The following is a 16840-nucleotide window of genomic DNA, read 5'->3' on the forward strand; positions in this document are numbered from 1 at the left end:
GACTCTGGAATGGTACATTCGGTTGAAGGAAAATCTCTGCAGAATTGTGCTATGTTCGGCCTTACGGTGCACCACCATGGGCCTTGATTGCCATGCCGAGCCCAGTAAAGAAATGTATCAGCTCCATTGAACCGATCCCTATTCCTTGCCCACAGAAACCTACAGAATGGAAATAGGGATTGGTGACGCTGCCGCTGCCACCGGACAAAATAGAAGGCGAGATGCAGTCCCTGGTTCCCCGCTATATGCAAGGTGCTCAAGGAAGACCAACGGTGTGGTGGCCGGACCCCAGCCACCACGTCCACGGCCACTGCGGAGGCCGCCGCGAACTTCTTCTGACGGCACATCGGCACATGGCATATTCCGCAAGCAGCGACGTGAATCCACTGGAGTTGTTGATTCTTATCCTTTTTGGTTGACTAAGAAAAGGAGTGCACCATAGTTGCCTGGTAAGTCTCCAGGCTCTTTGTCGTTCCTTAGAGTCTTGGGTCGCGTCCCAGCGATCGACTCGCTCGTACCCTGCCTCGACCCCGACTCCGTTTCCGGGCCGATGAACCCGATTCAGGGAACGTGGCACTGTTCCCCATTTCCGTCTACTATGGGCTGAGGTGTGCTTTAAGTGCCATGCTGGCCAGGCCTGAGGCCTCATGCGGGAAACCAAACACTTAAAACCTGCATCTGTCTGGCCTGGTTGGGCCTCATGCAGTGAACCAAACACGCCATTATGTTACTTAATTCATACGGGGTGTACATATGTATTTATCTTCCTGCGATTAGGGCATGCGTATTACATATGCAGTTTAGGAAAACTCAGGTTTTGTTTTTTTGCTATACTATCATCTATCCTTTGCAATGGGTACATGTATTGATGATTATAGAATGACTGTTCTCTCAGTTTTACACCATTGATGGGATTCCTGCATATTTGCATAAAACTGCTAGTTACTGTAGCCGGATAACTGCATAAGATTGCCCATGGTTACGTGTTAAACTATTATGCTGTCTTTTGCAGATTCTTGGTTTCATGATTGCTGTAGTACTGTTTGGCCTGATGCGGCAATCATCAGCATGGGAGCGTGATTGTTCTGTGCCATCTATTTTGTCAGCTATAGAGATGAACCTGAAACTGTCAAGCCCATGGATGTTCCTTTGCTTCACGCCAATACTTCTATTCCTTGCCTTTTTGTTTCTCACTACAGGGCAAAACCCTCGATTTGGGACCTTCTTGTTTGTTACGGTCATCTGCTATATAATTGCTAATGGTTTCACCATTTTGCTGATACTTTGTTCGAAACTGATTCTGTATGTCGCGGCTATTCTACATGTCTTCGTCAAAAGACGGTTAGTACACCCAAATACATCTTATTAAAGCAGTTTTGATATTTCTTCTGTTATGTTTTGATCATGATGCAGATACTGTTTAAGAGCTAGGAGCCTTAAATTTATTATTTGTATTTAAAATGTCGACTTCACTCCCTGGACTATCACGTTTGTTCGATTAGTAGCCTGAACTTTAAAATATCTAATTTTTAGTACCAGATCATTTATCCCCCGAGGCCAGTTTTGCCACGAAGGCATCCATCTCATACCTTCTCACCCTGATTTGTCTCCCTCCTGTCTCTCTCTTTCCTCTCTACTACTAGCTCGGAGGTGTCTTCTTCCTTGTTCGATCGAGTTGGACCCAAGTCATGACCTCACCATAGTGACCAAACAGTATAGGCTGGGTTGTCGCTGCCACTTGGAGCCTGCAACCAGCACATGTGAGCTTGGGCTTGGCTTTGGTCGATGCAGCACACAGCTCGCCTTTCGGTTTAGAAGTCACTGCATCATGGGGCGCACGTGCACACACATACTCATGCTGGACAGCACCATCAAAGATGCCTGTGGTGTCGCGTGAATATGGCAGTGGGAGAAGAGGAGATGAATGCACTTCCTCTTGACCCTCCACGGCTCCACAGAATGACATTTCTCTGCTCCATGTTGTTGGAAGAGAATTGCTCTTAGCATTTCGTCGAGCTTGTTGGGAGTGAAGCAGCTTTATCATTTGCATGTGTGTCGAGTTGATTGAGGTTTGGGCAGACGAAGCTAGGGGTCCACCAGACGGAGGTTGAGCAGGGGTTCTCCATGGTAGTAAACCATTTAATTTTCTGTCGGGACGAGGCTAGCCTTTGGGCAGGGCCGGCGCGCTAGGCTGCGTGCCATTCTGCCGAGCACGGGATGTGCATTAATCCTTTTATCTCCTAAGACCCTTCTGTGCTTCCCCCTCCTGTGGGTTGTAACATCTAAAACCTTGTTCTCTTCCTACTTTTCAATGAAATGACGCAAGGCTTTGCGTTTTCTCGAAAAAGAAGTCAATATAAATTTTATGGGGTCAAATGTACGAACATGATACTTGTATGGAGTAAAGTTAGCTTTTCCTACTTCTCTTTGGAGGGTAATGGTTGATTAATATTATAGTAGTACCATATTTGATACTTTTGTTGTGTGATGCACTGGACTTGCGTAGCCTGCATTTCTAATATTACTTATGCTATGAGCTTACTATTTACCCATCTAAGTATCAGAACATCTGTGAGGAAAACAGGAACTGCGAGTTGTATCTAGAGATTGTTAGAGCTGTGGTATTGAATTGGGCTAGGGACTTCGCAGTAGCTATACATTTTGTCTTGAGGGTTATTAGATATCTAATCTTTGTTTCTGGAATCAAATTATGTCTTTCTTATCCATAGCGACCTTTTAAGAAATTAGCTTTTCTAATGCTATGTTTATGCACGATTTCTGTATCTTTCACTTCATATTCTGCATCCTGGGCAATTATTCTCCACAATTCAAATTCTGATAGTAAAGCCGCTGAGGTCTGTAGAGCTAATATGAATTTTCTGAAACTAGTATGTGTGCTTAAAACAGACCATACACAATTTTTCTGTTACTTATCTTGTAATAATGGTATACAGTTGGCAATCATGGGAGGACGGTACCCAATCTCCATTTATTCGCCAGTTTCTCGCTTTCTCATTCTCATTTCAATCTCTCAAGGTAAGTGCCTCCTGGAAGTATGAGTGTATGCAGATATTTAGATCTCGTTTTTTTTAATTGTTGATGCTCATATTCAGATACTAATTGATGTACTTTTGAAAAAAGATTGTGCAGATGACTAAGAACAATACAAATATAGTTGTAGCATTTGCTACAATTTCTCTTGTCTGCTTTGTTCATCCTGCAATTGGTCTTGGCCTATTACTTCTTTCACATTCGCTCCATGCTCATTCAGCACTCTGCAGGTACATTTTATTTTAACTTAAACTGATACACACTAGTTATAGTTACTGTGCTAAATTTTTCGACAATGATCTGTCTGGAACATAAATTACGCAGGAGTTTATTTCGTACAGAAAAAAAACTTGTGCATTCTAAACATGGCTTGTTTATTCCTGCTAGCTCTGTTCCGGTTTATTGCTACCCAGGTAACAAAGTAAATCCAATCTAGTGCCACATTGATCTCCAAAGAAATATAATAGCCACTATAATTTGCTTAGACTTGAAAATTCAATTTTCAAACAGAAAAACCATACAATTAATCATACTCCCTCCATCCTGAAAAGGATGTCTCAACTTTATGAAGACGTGTTTTATTGTGTAGATATATGCAAATTTAGATAAAGTTGAGATATTCTTTTGTGGACGGAGGGAGTATTATATATTCTGAAAAACCACAAGACAAGATGATGGAGATCGTGGACAGATGTCCCATTAGTCAGTAAGTTACTTTTTGGTAAACGGGAAGTGGCAGGTGGATAATGTTATCTCTATATAGGAGTAAATTTCCGACCTTCATTTCTGTATGCATGCTTTGCTTATGAATCTTTATGGTGTAGGATTTTTTATAAATATTTTTTCAGAAGAGTGTACTCGACTTGCATTTCTTGCACCATTGTCTTGAATGCGTAGATATAGAATCGTAGCATGTACTTGAAATATTTGCAGAGGTATCCTGAATGTAGCGACCTAGTATCATTTATATCTATTACATATGTAACCCCAGTTGTTCAACTGATGAAGTGGGTGCCTTGGTGGTGTAACAGTTTCTTGGGAGCTTCGTTTCGTAATATCGCTCAGAAAAAGGGCCTCTATAAATCCAAGATGGGTAATAATCCTATTCTACTATCCAAAAGTAAACCAGATGGGATCGAGCAACTCCTGCCAATGGATGATAGCCCAACCGCTGCTAAAAGCTTTACTGACAGCCAGCTAGAAGTGTTCGATTGTCGGCATGGGATCATGATTCTGCATCTTCTAGCTACGCTCATGTTTGTGCCTTCGCTTGTTGCTTGGCTACAGGTTTGTCATTCACACCTATTTGAATGATTTTGGATATCTCCTCAATGTGCCATTTTCATTACTTATTACCTCGTCAGTGATTGCATATAGCATGGACTGATTTTGCCAGCAGCACCAGTAACCAGTTAGTAGCTATCCCAATGGACCAAAAGCCATTAGCCAGTGTCTTCTCCAAACCATTATATCTATCGTATACTAATTGTGAATTTGCTCCTGTATCCGTTGTTGATAAATATACTCCCTCCATTTCAAAGAATAGGGCGCCCTCGCTTTTCGTGTTTTTTTTTCTTTGACCAAGAATTACTCTAAATATATGAAGTTTGTTGATATAAAATTAGCATCATTTGAAAATGTTTTTTTCAATACAAACCCAATGATACTAATTACGTACAATCTAATCAAGATTTTGTTCAATTTTTCCTGTCAAATTTCTTCTTGGAATACGCGTGCGCCTTATTCATTGATATGGATGTAGTAATTGATAATGAATCCTGGCTGGAATGGTGATCTTACTTGCTATGCACTTCTTAATATTTAGGCAACATGTGCTATATAGGTCATTGCCAGCAATATCCAGTTGTTAGTAATTCAATATATAACATGTTACTATCAGGCTTTCATTTGATGCATTCACTCCAAGCTAAAATCTGGGACCCGAATATGGCACGAAAGTGCCTGCGTAAGCCCTCGTGCGCGACTGCAAAGTAAAGGTGCCAGGGGAAAATTGTTGTGGGGCCCGGCAACTTCCATTTTAAAAAATGGAAATGCATTGCCGGTTCAGATTTTAAATGGGCACTGCCGATCACGTTGCGCCGCTGCGCCATCTTGATCACGTTTGCGGGATAGATGTCATCACAATATTGCTAACGAACCTGATTGAATGTCTACCGACCCAATGTACGCCAGTGCTGGCACGTCCCCGTCGAGAGCTACACCAATTCCAGCCGGCTCTGCCTTTTCACCCGCCGACTCTCTAGGCACATGGGTGCAAGGTACGTTGGCATGGACAGTTCTAGAGCTGCAATCGTCTCCTGGAGGCGTCTGTTAACGGCGATGACACTGCCCTATTGCTCCGAGTCTCGATACCTCGCCATTCTTGGCTGGAGGCAAGGCTCGGCGAGGCCTAATGTCGTTTCATTTTGAAGTTATTGGCACCTCCTCACCTAGTTTTAGGAGTTTGTACCCCCGATGTCGTTGTGTGTGTTTGTGTGTCCCTCCTCTTTGGAGGTTGTACCCCTGATGCCTTCCTGTTCAATGAAATGAGACGCAAATTCTTTTGCGTTTTCTAAAAAAAGTGGCTATCACTATTGATACTTTTGATTCTAGAATCACAATTTGTATTCTATAACTTGGGGCACTCTGCAAGACATCCCATGAAAACATTGACAGGATGCTCTACCTCAGCCAACAACTTATGTTATGCTCCTTACTCAATAATGATTTAAATCTGTTCCTGTTTCTTTTTCTGTACAGAGAATCGGAGTAGGCCCGAGATTTCCCTGGTTTGTGGATTCTGCAATTTGTGTGGGTGTTATTCTGCATGGCCTTTTCGGAGCGCAACCAAGTGCCAGCTGTATGTCTTTCACGTTACCTGGAAGGAGAAGATACGAAGTCGGGCCGAGCTTTCTTTACCTCCTTGGTGGCTATTATTCCTTCGTTAGCTCCATGGCATTGGCACCTTACAGAGCGCTATATGCGATGGCTGTCATTGGTTTCATCTGTTTTGCCTCCAGAATTCTTGAGATCAGAGGTAAGATGAGAGGTGAACATAGCTCTAGAAAAAGGCACTGGCATAGACACTAGCTTGGGAACTGATTAATTCTGTAATGACGCTGCAATACATTAGTTTATAATAGCAGCTATTATTATCATTTTAGCTTTTGGTTGCGAACTAGGAAGAGCATTGTTCTGCTTATGATGGGATGCTGCGAAGTGTTGCCCTGAATTTTGAGTTGAATCAGATTTTGTTGGTCTGGACATATTTGTAACCTATAGGTGAGGTCTGGACATGCGATGGGAGCAGATGATTTGGTGACTGCACATACATTATGTATGTAAGCATGGTATACAACGATTGGTGATTGCACATACATTATGTATGTAAGCATGGTATACAACGATTTGTGTTGAAAGCGAATGAATGTGATCTTTGTAGGCCCTGTTCAACATACGTGCCTATTTCATTATTTGTCTTATTGTTGTACCAGTTTGCTCAGGTAAATTTTTATCTGGGTGTAGCAGCAAAATCTTGCTGAAATTGGTAAATGAAGGTAAATATTCATTTGACAGTTCATCACAACATTGGCAACCACAAACTGGTGCCAATGACATGGTAGAGGCTGCCGTGGTCGTTCTGGTAGATGTCCGGCGAGCAATCAGCTTGGTGTGGTCGATGAACTTCCCAAATGGGAACTCTCCGCCGAGCGCGATCAGTCTTTAATTTTTTTTGGCCTCTACTAGTATTTTGACTGAACTTTTTTGGCACATCTATCAAAATTTGGTAACCCTCAAAAAAAAAAAATCTATCAAAATTTGGTGGGGTGCCAGATGAAAAAAGAGTTTGTTAATGCACACGTGTAGATTTGTTTTTTTTTTTGAGAAACACAGTACAAAGCACCTTCGAAATACTGAGTCGGCAGATTGGATCTTCAAATTATTCAAATTAAGGAAGTCACCGCAGGCGCCTCGTTGACATGGGCCGATCTCACATCCAGGAAGATCTCTCGGCTGAAATCAATCACCTTTTTCAATCCTAGCTAGGCCAGCTCTCAGTCTCACGCATCTTGCGATTTTTTTGGGTAACAAGGGTCACAAGGAAAAAGAAAACATATAATTCATGTTTGTTCCCATGAGTCTGAGTACGTATTCAGGAAACAAATCACATACTCCCTCCGGTCCACCCATGAGTCTGACTACATTTTCAAGCAACAAATCAGATACTCCATCCGATCCACCCATGAGTTTGACTACATATTCAAGCAACAAATCAGATACTCCCTTCGATCCATGTCACTGTTTTAGTACAAAGTTATGCTAAATCAGCAACAATATGAATTGGATGGAGTAACAAACATGACAGAATTGTGTCGATTGCACTTGTGAGCTACAGACAACAAGTCTGCAATTTCAGTTCGAATTTGACAGAAGCTGAAATGAGGCAAAAGGCTTGCCATTTTTTTATTAAGTATAAGAGATTGGCCAAAATCGGCCAAAAATCGGTACAAACATCCTTGGCAACTGTCATGGAACACGACCATCGCGAGGGCAACACACAGCCACCTTGGCTAGCAAACGCACACCGCACACACACTGGCGAAGAGAGGGTCATCGAGGTTGCTCACCGGTATCCCCCCTGAATCAGCGACTCCGATTTCACCGAAGAAACGACCGCCTAGTAACACCTCACCGTAGCGGCCTCGTGAAGCCCATGTCGGTTCATGCCAAACAGATAGCCCTTCGCACCGAGACCGCCTGCTCCGATTTGAAAACAGGAGATGCACATGACCCGCGTCGAGGAAGATCTTCACGACACGACGATCCCACACAGGTCATCTCTCTAAATGCCGCTCGAGAGGCAGGAGCTCCGACTTCGCACCACAGGAGTAAATTTCTGCAAAGTTTCTGACTATAAACCCCGTCCGTTGTTCTGAGTTCTGATTGAAGACATGTTTTGATATGCACCGCCAATACTGAATGTGTATAATAGTACTGACTCCAAACTTGAAGAGGAAATAGGCAATTATTATGGGAACACTTTGCCTAAGTAGAACGTCATAATTAAGCTGAAATTCTGATTGAACTCATAACATGAGAAACAATCATGCTAGAAATTAACAGTTATACAAGATGATCTCATTTATTTATAATCACACCATGATTACAAATAAGGAGCTATTGTAATTTTATCACAAATCTATAAAAGACAAATTACAGCCGATGCATGCAGACTACCAACAAAGATACTACCAAAGACGGTTGAGGTTCTAGGCTTCCGTATCGACCAAGTCGGCGACGGCATCCATACGCGCGAGTACGCGTTCGTCGGTAAGCAGGTCGGGCGTAAACAGGTTCTTCCAGCCGGTGCACCAGGCGACGGCCTCCTTGGAAGACGGCTTCCCGGCGCCGGACTGCAGCCAGTGTCGCAGCGCATCTTCAAATCTGTCGAAGAAGAGCTCTTCTTCAAGGATGGACACCACGGTCTTGGCCGGCACGAGGGGCGCCCACTCCATGAGCGTGTGGAAGGAAGGGTCCATCTGCTTGGGCGGCGCGATTATCAGCTCCCGCACGAGACTCGTCAGCCACGGCAGGACGTGGCGCCGGGTGAAGGTGTCCCACTGTGTCTGGTCCATGTAATCCTTCCATGGCGAGATGACGGCGTACTCGTTGGCGTGGTTGGTGATCTTGCGCTCCACGGCGTCGAAGAGGCCGTCCGGCAAGTGGCCGACGAGGGGGATCCACGGCCGCACCCACTGGTGGCAGTCCGCGTCCCACGACGGCGTCCACTCCTGCGCGTCCGCCGCCATCTTCGGCTTGATCACGCGCTCGACGATGTAGAGAACTGAAGAAGAAGGCAGCGTGGCTTTCCACATCCCCGGCGTGCGCTTCAGCTGAAACACCTTCATGGACTTGACGACCGCCGCCAGCGCCTCCGCCCTCTCCGCTCTGCTGCGGGCGTCGTCGTCTCGCGTCATGTCGCGCAGCAGCAGCTCGAGGGTCTTGAAGCAGCACTCCTCCTCGAGCCGCAGGGCTCGTGCAAGCTCCTCGCACCGCCGGCGCCACTCTTCTTGGACCGCCGGCGTCGTGCCAGGAAGGCCGTTTTCGTACGACCTCTCTCCGTAGCCGATGCCGCTTGTAGTGTTGCAGAGCTGTACGGGGGCGACGATCCCTTGTCCCCGCGCGCCCAGGCCGGATCCCTCCTTGAAGTTCCACCGAAGCAGCATCTTGGCCACCGCCGGACTTGTTGACGCCAGTAGCGCCATGCCGGGACGGGAGATCGGGGCGAGCAGGCGCGGCAACCGAAACCAGAACGAGATTCGATCGTCTAGACCTAGAGAGGCGGTCGAGTCAGGATGCTTGCAAGAGCTACGAGTACGCTATACGGTATTATATAGACCGGCAACGTGGACAGGACAAGACACGAAGCCGAGTTCGCCTTGCTGAGCTGGGCCCGATACTTGGACATGTACTGAAGCCATCCGTGTTGGAGTCCGTGTTGGAGTCGAGCGTGCTCCCAACGAATCCGAGAAGCCATCCGTGTATGTCCAGGTCGAAGCATCAAGCATGCATGCGACGCGTTGTATCCATTCAGAAAAAAAAACTCCGGCTGCTGTTCAAACCATCCAATGAATAGTAACTTGACGGACGTGGCTACACAGTGCTATAGCACCATATAGGCTACCCAATTTTTAATACGTGCTATAACACTGCCTTGTCTTAGACGGTGCTCACCCGTCCGCTCCGTCTGATTTAGATCCTACGGCCAGAAGCATTTTCCGACACGTATCAGGAAACCGAAGCGAATCCCCTTCCTCGGCCCGTGATTCTCTCCGCCCGCGACGTTAGTTTCGCTCGCTTCCGCTCTCTCCTCCGCCGTTCTTCCCCGCGTCGCCCACACCAAATCGAGCCTCACCGTCGGCGAGTTGGTCTCCGGGAAGCCGTCTGCGAGGTCTCATGTAGCATGGGGCACTAGTCCGGCTGCGCGTTCGGTTAATATGGTTAGTTCGGTTCGGTTAATACGGTTTTTCGGTAAATACGATTTTAATACTTCGGTAAATACGGTTTCGTATAAAAATACGATTCGGTTTCGGTAATAACCATATAAATTCGGTTCGGTTTCGGTATTAACCAAATTAACCAAAGTTGACGCGAATTTTTAAATAACATCTATTTTTATGGGCATATATTTGATATTTGTATTATTTATGACCAAACCGATTGTGTTACAGGAGAAAGAAATGATAAATAACGGAAGTGCAGCCAAAATAAAAAAATTGAAGCATTATCAGGGACTTGAACCCTCGACCTGTCACAAATACATGCATACAACAACGTAATTACCAGTTACCACCACACCAGAGTAGATTCTTTGTAAAATGCACAAGTTATACATATATAAAAGAGGTTAACGTGAATTTTGTATGGGACCAGAAAGCAAAATTCTTTGTTGTGATTGGCTATTCGGTTTTATTCGGTTAACCGTGGTTTTCTCGGTTTTTAACCGAATTAACTGAAGTATAAACGGTTAGCATTTTTGCTAACTGAAACCTAACCATAAAACCATAAAAACTGAAATTCGATTTCGGTTAGGTTTTTTCCGGTTCGGTTTTTGGTTTCGGTTCGGTTATGTGCAGTCGGAGGCACTAGTGGAGAGCAGAATCGGTGGTGGGAACCAGTGGATCGGCTCGTCCTCGCCCGATTTCGGTGCATTCGAGGTGGTGTTAGGTTGGATTTGGTGTCGTCTGCCAGATCTCTGGATTCTGCGTCTGCTTCTCGTCGGTGTTCTTCGTCAAGTGCTGGTGAGTGCTTCGATTCGGCGCATTTGAGCCTCTCATGTTTCCGATTTGGACGATTTCGCGTTTTCCTGTGATGCGCGCTCGGTTTTTTTTGCGGTGGAGGTACATCCCCCATCCCCGGCTAGGGTAGAAATTCATGTCCCCCGTGAGTCCGTTCTAGTTCCCCCATCCACAAATTTTTGCTTATACTGTTAGTTTCCCCACCCATGAATTGTTGATTAAAGTTGTTTTCTGCAATGCTTCATACATGCTATCCGTGTGTGTCCGTACTTGTTTCGTTTTTGTTGTTGTTGATTATGTGAACGAATAATCTCCAGAGTATATTGCTCAGCTTTTAATTCAGTTTTTGTTCACGTTGTATTTAAATAATTTTGAGATTCATATGGCAGACTAGTGACTGGACATCAACAGATTCATATGGCAGACTAGCTACTAGATTCATATGTTGTAGATCTGGTTTGTAGGTTTGATAGGTTTTTGTGATTTTGCACTCATGTGTTTCATTGTAGCATGTATAAAACCTTGTAGCTAAGTACTTCTCTGTATTGTTAATTTTTGTTGTTGCATGGCATAGGATGTATATTTTTCATGCATGTAATGTATATTTTTAACTGTCTGTTTTTCCAGTGTATATTCATCAGCAAAATATATATTCCCAATTGTAGGATGTATATCCTTATACTTATGATGTATATCTGCGTGTGGTATTGAAGCCTTGTACTACCTTGTTTGGTTTTAGGAAAAAATTAGAGAACGGAGGGAGTAGTACTTGTATTTTTGAATCTAGTACAGTAACATTTCGTTCCTAGTACAGTTCTTCATGCTCGAATGTTGCTGGATATGATCAAATGTGATTGAAAGCATGGTGATAGCGCAAGTGGAGCACAAACAGGGGAGGGGGTAGCACTCCCATTTGTCTGCTTCTTGATCACTCACACAAAAGTTGGTTGTCATTAGCTGTAGTAAAGGGTTTAGCTCTTGGTCACCCAAAAGTCGCACAGCCAAACCCTACAGCAAACTGAACCCGCCGCCGCCACGGCGCCACCGCCTCCATCCCATCGCCATTCAACTAGGTTTTGTCTTGTAAATGTACATCATATTTTGTGTAGATGTATATTTTGGGTAGCATGTACAATTTGTATGCTTAGGATGTACATTTTTCATATTATTACATCATGTAGGATGTATATCCTTATACTTATGATGTACATTTTCCTGAACATGAATAAATTTTTTGTTCATCTGCAGAATGTATATTCACTTTTTATAGGATGTACATCCTTTACATAGCTGACCACAAAGTATTGAACAATGTTTATGCTTAGGATGTACATTTTTCCAACTTTCTGATTTTACTCAAGCTTTTTTAGCAAACTATTTTTGTCTAAGTGATGTATATTTCAACTGCATAGGATGTAATAATATGTAGATAACTTCTGTTTTGATCTATGCAGGTTTTTTTTTTGACGATTTTACTTTATTTGATCATCTAAGTTGTAATGAAACCAGTCAATCCAATTGTAAGTTCTGTTCCCTCAATTTTTTTCTTTCATTCAATGTTGACTAGGATGATTTGGGGGGGTGTAATACTTATGGTGCTTTGTTTCTTCTTCTTTTCTTTTCTCTTTGCAGATACGTTCTAAGACCCTAAAGAGCCGGCAGAAAAGTACCACTAAATTCAAAAGGATGAAGCAGAGGTTACAGTATAAAAATGTGTCTGCGGGTAACGGGCATGAAGAGCAATCACCATTGCGAGTGTCCCTCCTTTGCATGATGTGCACCCAATTGGAGTTGAGCCAGCTGAAACAGTGGATTGCCCATCAGTTGAAGAAGAAATCCCTGGGGTAGAGACTACTGTTGCTTCCAAGAAACCGAAGGTACATGATAACAACCTTGCTTCTACTTACCGTTTCCTCTTTATTTTTTTATTTATTTTGCATGCATTTGGTGGGTGTGCTCGATGTGAAGTTTATATTTGATGCGGGTCAACTTATTCAACCGTTCTTCTCCAATGAAGGTTGTGAGGGTTTGCAAGGGAATGACGAGCAAGCAGCGTACCTTGATCAGTGAAGCAGAATTTTCCGCCATCCTAAGCATGAAATGCTCCAAGCTAATACCTGAGTTATGCATTTTCCTGATGGAGCACTTCGATCCAGTCGCCTATGTTCTTGATTTTGGTGATAGGGGGAAGATACCTGTTGATGTCCAGTCAGTTGTCAATGTAATGGAAGTACCCATGGGTAATTTCCCTGTCCCATACAAGCAAAATATTGAAGCAACAAGTTCTGCTCTCGAGATGATGGGGATCAACAATGGCAAGCAACCAAGCTGTCGCAGTGCTGTGGAGTTGCAATTAGGGGAAACATATCCTGCGATGTCTGCTTACTTGAGGAAATTTATCATTTACCTAATCTCTTCCGTGTTTGCTCCTACTACTGGGATATATGTCAGTCCAAAGTGTTACCCGGCGGTTATTAACACAGAAGCAATCCCAAGATTGAACTGGGCAAGATTTATTATTGACATCCTCATTCAGACCGCGAATGCCAAAGGAAGCAAGAATTGGTTTAAGGCTTGCATGCCATACCTCATGGTTAGTTTTTTGTAATTTTGACTATTTTTTCTGTTTCCACACATTTCTCAATGGCTGTAGATAACACATACTGATTTGCACTTTCTAATTTGGTTTCTAGGTCCTATATGTTGATTCATTGCAAACAGATGCCTTAAAGGTACGAGTTGGTGGACCTCGCATATGTGTCTGGACAAACAAGCTCATAAAGCGTGTCGTAGAGCTGGACACTAATACGGATGGATCATTTGGAAAATTACCGGTACTACCCCGCTTTTTTCCTTATTCTGGTGAAATTTTCTTATAGCATAAGATTCTGGTGAAAAGTATCTCTCTGTTTTTCGATTTTTGTTTTGCTCGCATAGGATGTATATTTTATACAACTTTTCTGATTTTGTACATGTAGCTAACAAAATGTTTCTTAAATCTGTTTTGATATATTTCATAAGAAGCAAACAAATGCTTTATACATTTGATGTTTTTATTTTTGTACCTTTAACCCTATAGCTAATTTGTGTCTCCGGTTTCGATTTATACATAAGAAAGAGAATTTGATCCACATAAAACTATAGCTAATTTTTTCACCTTTTTGCATTTGGGAGAAATATACACTGAAGCTTCAAATAAGTTCCAATTGTTACCCTTTTTGCAAATTTACATATAAACTGTGCTGCTCCATTGGTTTTTTACCCTCCATACGTCCCATCATATGATGATTTATAATTTTTATTGATAGCATGTATTTTTATATCACTTGCATGATCTCATTTGTTGACCATTTTTTCTTTTAAATGTCCCCAGCTCAAGGCTTGCTTCAGGAACAAGCCATTTTTGTTTTCTGCTCAACCCTCTATTGTAGACATGTTCATCAAACGACATGCACCAGTATCTCCAAATGATGAAGTAAGGCTTACCATTTTTTTGTTACTTCTAGCGGCATGTTCTACTTGTTATTACAAATACACTAGATTTTTCACTATCTTTTTTTATCTTTTCTTATGTAACACAGAATCGGTAATATACGGAGAAGCTGTTTCTAGCATGTGCAATGTGTTTGAAGATGGTCTTGCAGAATTTGTGAGGTCATTTGCAGTTAATCAAGGGAAGGAAAGCTCTGAAAATCCTCACCAGGCAGAGGAAGATGTGCAGATCAATAGCAAGAAGAGACGTCGTACAAGGCAGAAGGTGACAAAAGCTAGGAATGAGGAGGAGGTGTTACTGGACCACATGGCAGGTACCACAGAAGTGGAGGTTGTTCCAGAAATGGGGATTGCTGCAAAGTCTAAGAAAAGAAAGCCAGATGACAGAATTATTGCTGCTGCAAGGCCTAAGAAGAAGAAGATGAGAGGCTCTGAAATTAATCCGGAAGAGCATGTTGTCATTGAAGATCATCAGGATAATTTTGGCACTGAAGTGCATAAGGAGGAAGCGACTACAAATTTGTTTGAAGAAAAGGCATTTGGTTGTCAAAATGACCAAATAGTAGGAAACTCTGAACTTGCTGAAGATGAACAACAAACACGAAGCAATGTACAAAAGGAAGAACCTACAGAAATCAACAAGGATGTGTCAGATGTAGCTACTCAGGAGACAGAAGTATCCCTTCAACAGACCAACATGGGTGATGCACTGAGGATTCTCCAAGTTTATGCTACAGGATCTCAATCAAGCACTGAAACTCCTCCAACTGTTAATAATATGGAAGGAAGTAAAGGGAGCCAAGAGGAAGAGGGTAGCCAAGGTTCAGGCCAACTTAGAACAAGGAGAAAGAAACCAGAGTCTTTTAGCCCGATTGGCAGGAGGCCTGTCACTAGATCAATGTCACCCATTAAGCAAGATGTTTCCGCCGACCCGATTGGGAGGAGGCTCACAAGATTTGCTACTGCTCGAAGCACGGGCCAATGCTAGCATGAACAAGGTTTACAACTCGCCATCAAACGATCAAAGTCACAACCATATTCATGCTGCAAAGCTTGACAGAGGGAAAACCAAGGAATTGGCTGTTCAAACTGCAAATGAAACAGATTATCAGAGAAAGGTGAGAGAGCTGGCGGAACATTGCCCATCGTTTGATCTTGGTTTCAGTCAAGTGGAAGAAACAGTGGGTCGGCAACCGATGGCCGAGCAAGCACTAAGTGAGCAAGAACTAACCGAGAAGACGATGAGCTGACCAAACACTAACCGAGAAGACACTAGCGAGAGCAAACCATACCTCGGAAAACGATGGCTGAGCAAGCTCTACCGAGAGAAATCAGTACCTAACCAGCAGAATGTTATGGAAATACCGGAAGACGATTCGGAGGTTCAAGAACTTGTTGTTATTTCCAGCAATGATGATAGTGGTGACTCACTGGATAAAATATATGCTTCTATTGAGATTCCTTCCTCATCAGGGAAGGGCATTGTGTTGCAAAATGCAAGAACTTCTCCAACGACGCCTGGTAGTACCACACCTATTCCGCAAACGAGGAGGGTAGTCAAGCTAGGTCCACATCAGAAGTCTCCATTCATTGCAAACGCAAAGAAACCGTCTGTTCCTAAGTCAGATTCTGAGTTATACGACAAGGTTTGCATGTATGGAGGGAAAACTAAAGATACATTGAACGACGAAAGGATTATTGATTATGGAGACTTCTTCATTTACCTCCGTGATTTGGCTGACTCTGTCAAGCCTAGGGGTTGGTTAAGTAACTCCACTTGCGAGATCGCGTTGCAAGCACTTTCTACAGAGATGGCCAAGCAGAAGAAGTTTTTCATGCCACTTAGGATTGCGGTTAGTGCACTACCACACTTTTTGTTTCATTTCAATGTTTGCATTTTCCAGTACTGCCATTGGCACCAGTAGTGCCCTTTGTTTCAGTAGTGCCATTTTTCCGATGAATTTGATTGTGTTCTTCAATGAAGTAGTGCCATTTTGCAGTAGTTCCATTTTATCAGTAGTTTCACTTTTTTTTAAACGTGTTATCCTCTTGTTTCCTTCCACATGCAGACAAAACTCAGAAGTGCTGCCACTTGTTTGACGGATAGATCAGTGAAGAAAGCATTCGAGTGTTCTCCTAATCACCGTCTTGATCACAAAGACATGGTAAGTTCCAGGTTGTTTCTTCAATTATTACTTTTCACATATAAACTGTAGTTTTAGAGGAAATAGTTTTAGAGAAAAAGATGTAATTACTGTCTGGTTCACTTCGTTCTTTTTGGCGAATCTTTTGCAGTGTTTGGACGTAGTTACATATTTTATAGGCGATACAAATATCGAATGTGTTGATGTTTTATACATTTAGGCTTTAATTAAAATTGAGTTGCAAACCTCTTGTTTAGAACAAATTGAGGTATTCATGTTTTTTCAAAACCATGCAGGTAATGTTCTCAGTTTTGCAAGACTTGACACTCGACTTGGATGTCATGACTGGGCACT

The 16840-nt window shown here is 43.0% G+C and overlaps 2 protein-coding genes across 2 annotated transcripts in view; one reads left to right on the forward strand and one right to left on the reverse strand.

Moving 5' to 3' along the window:
* LOC124656591 overlaps positions 1-6311 on the forward strand; it is a 24182-nt gene extending 17871 nt beyond the window's left edge. Inside the window, exons 2-6 of the mRNA XM_047195307.1 lie at positions 969-1341; positions 2955-3036; positions 3142-3281; positions 4083-4338; positions 5812-6311. Of these exons, the coding sequence (XP_047051263.1) occupies positions 969-1341; positions 2955-3036; positions 3142-3281; positions 4083-4338; positions 5812-6141 (1181 nt within the window). The 3' untranslated portion in view covers positions 6142-6311. The remainder of the gene's footprint in view (positions 1-968; positions 1342-2954; positions 3037-3141; positions 3282-4082; positions 4339-5811) is intronic.
* A 2010-nt stretch (positions 6312-8321) lies between these two features.
* On the reverse strand, positions 8322-9317 carry LOC124656592 (septin and tuftelin-interacting protein 1 homolog 1-like). Its single transcript, XM_047195308.1, has one exon. It carries the CDS (start codon positions 9315-9317, stop codon positions 8322-8324), a length of 996 nt encoding a protein of 331 aa, XP_047051264.1.
* Between the last annotated feature and the right edge of the window lie 7523 nt (positions 9318-16840).

The sequence above is a fragment of the Lolium rigidum genome, chromosome 5 (assembly GCF_022539505.1).
Source record: "Lolium rigidum isolate FL_2022 chromosome 5, APGP_CSIRO_Lrig_0.1, whole genome shotgun sequence".
Lineage (NCBI taxonomy): Eukaryota > Viridiplantae > Streptophyta > Magnoliopsida > Poales > Poaceae > Lolium > Lolium rigidum.

Excerpts from the sequence above, each read along its gene's own strand:
- LOC124656592 (XM_047195308.1), bottom strand. The coding sequence starts at position 9,317 with ATGGCGCTACTGGCGTCAACAAGTCCGGCGGTGGCCAAGATGCTGCTT.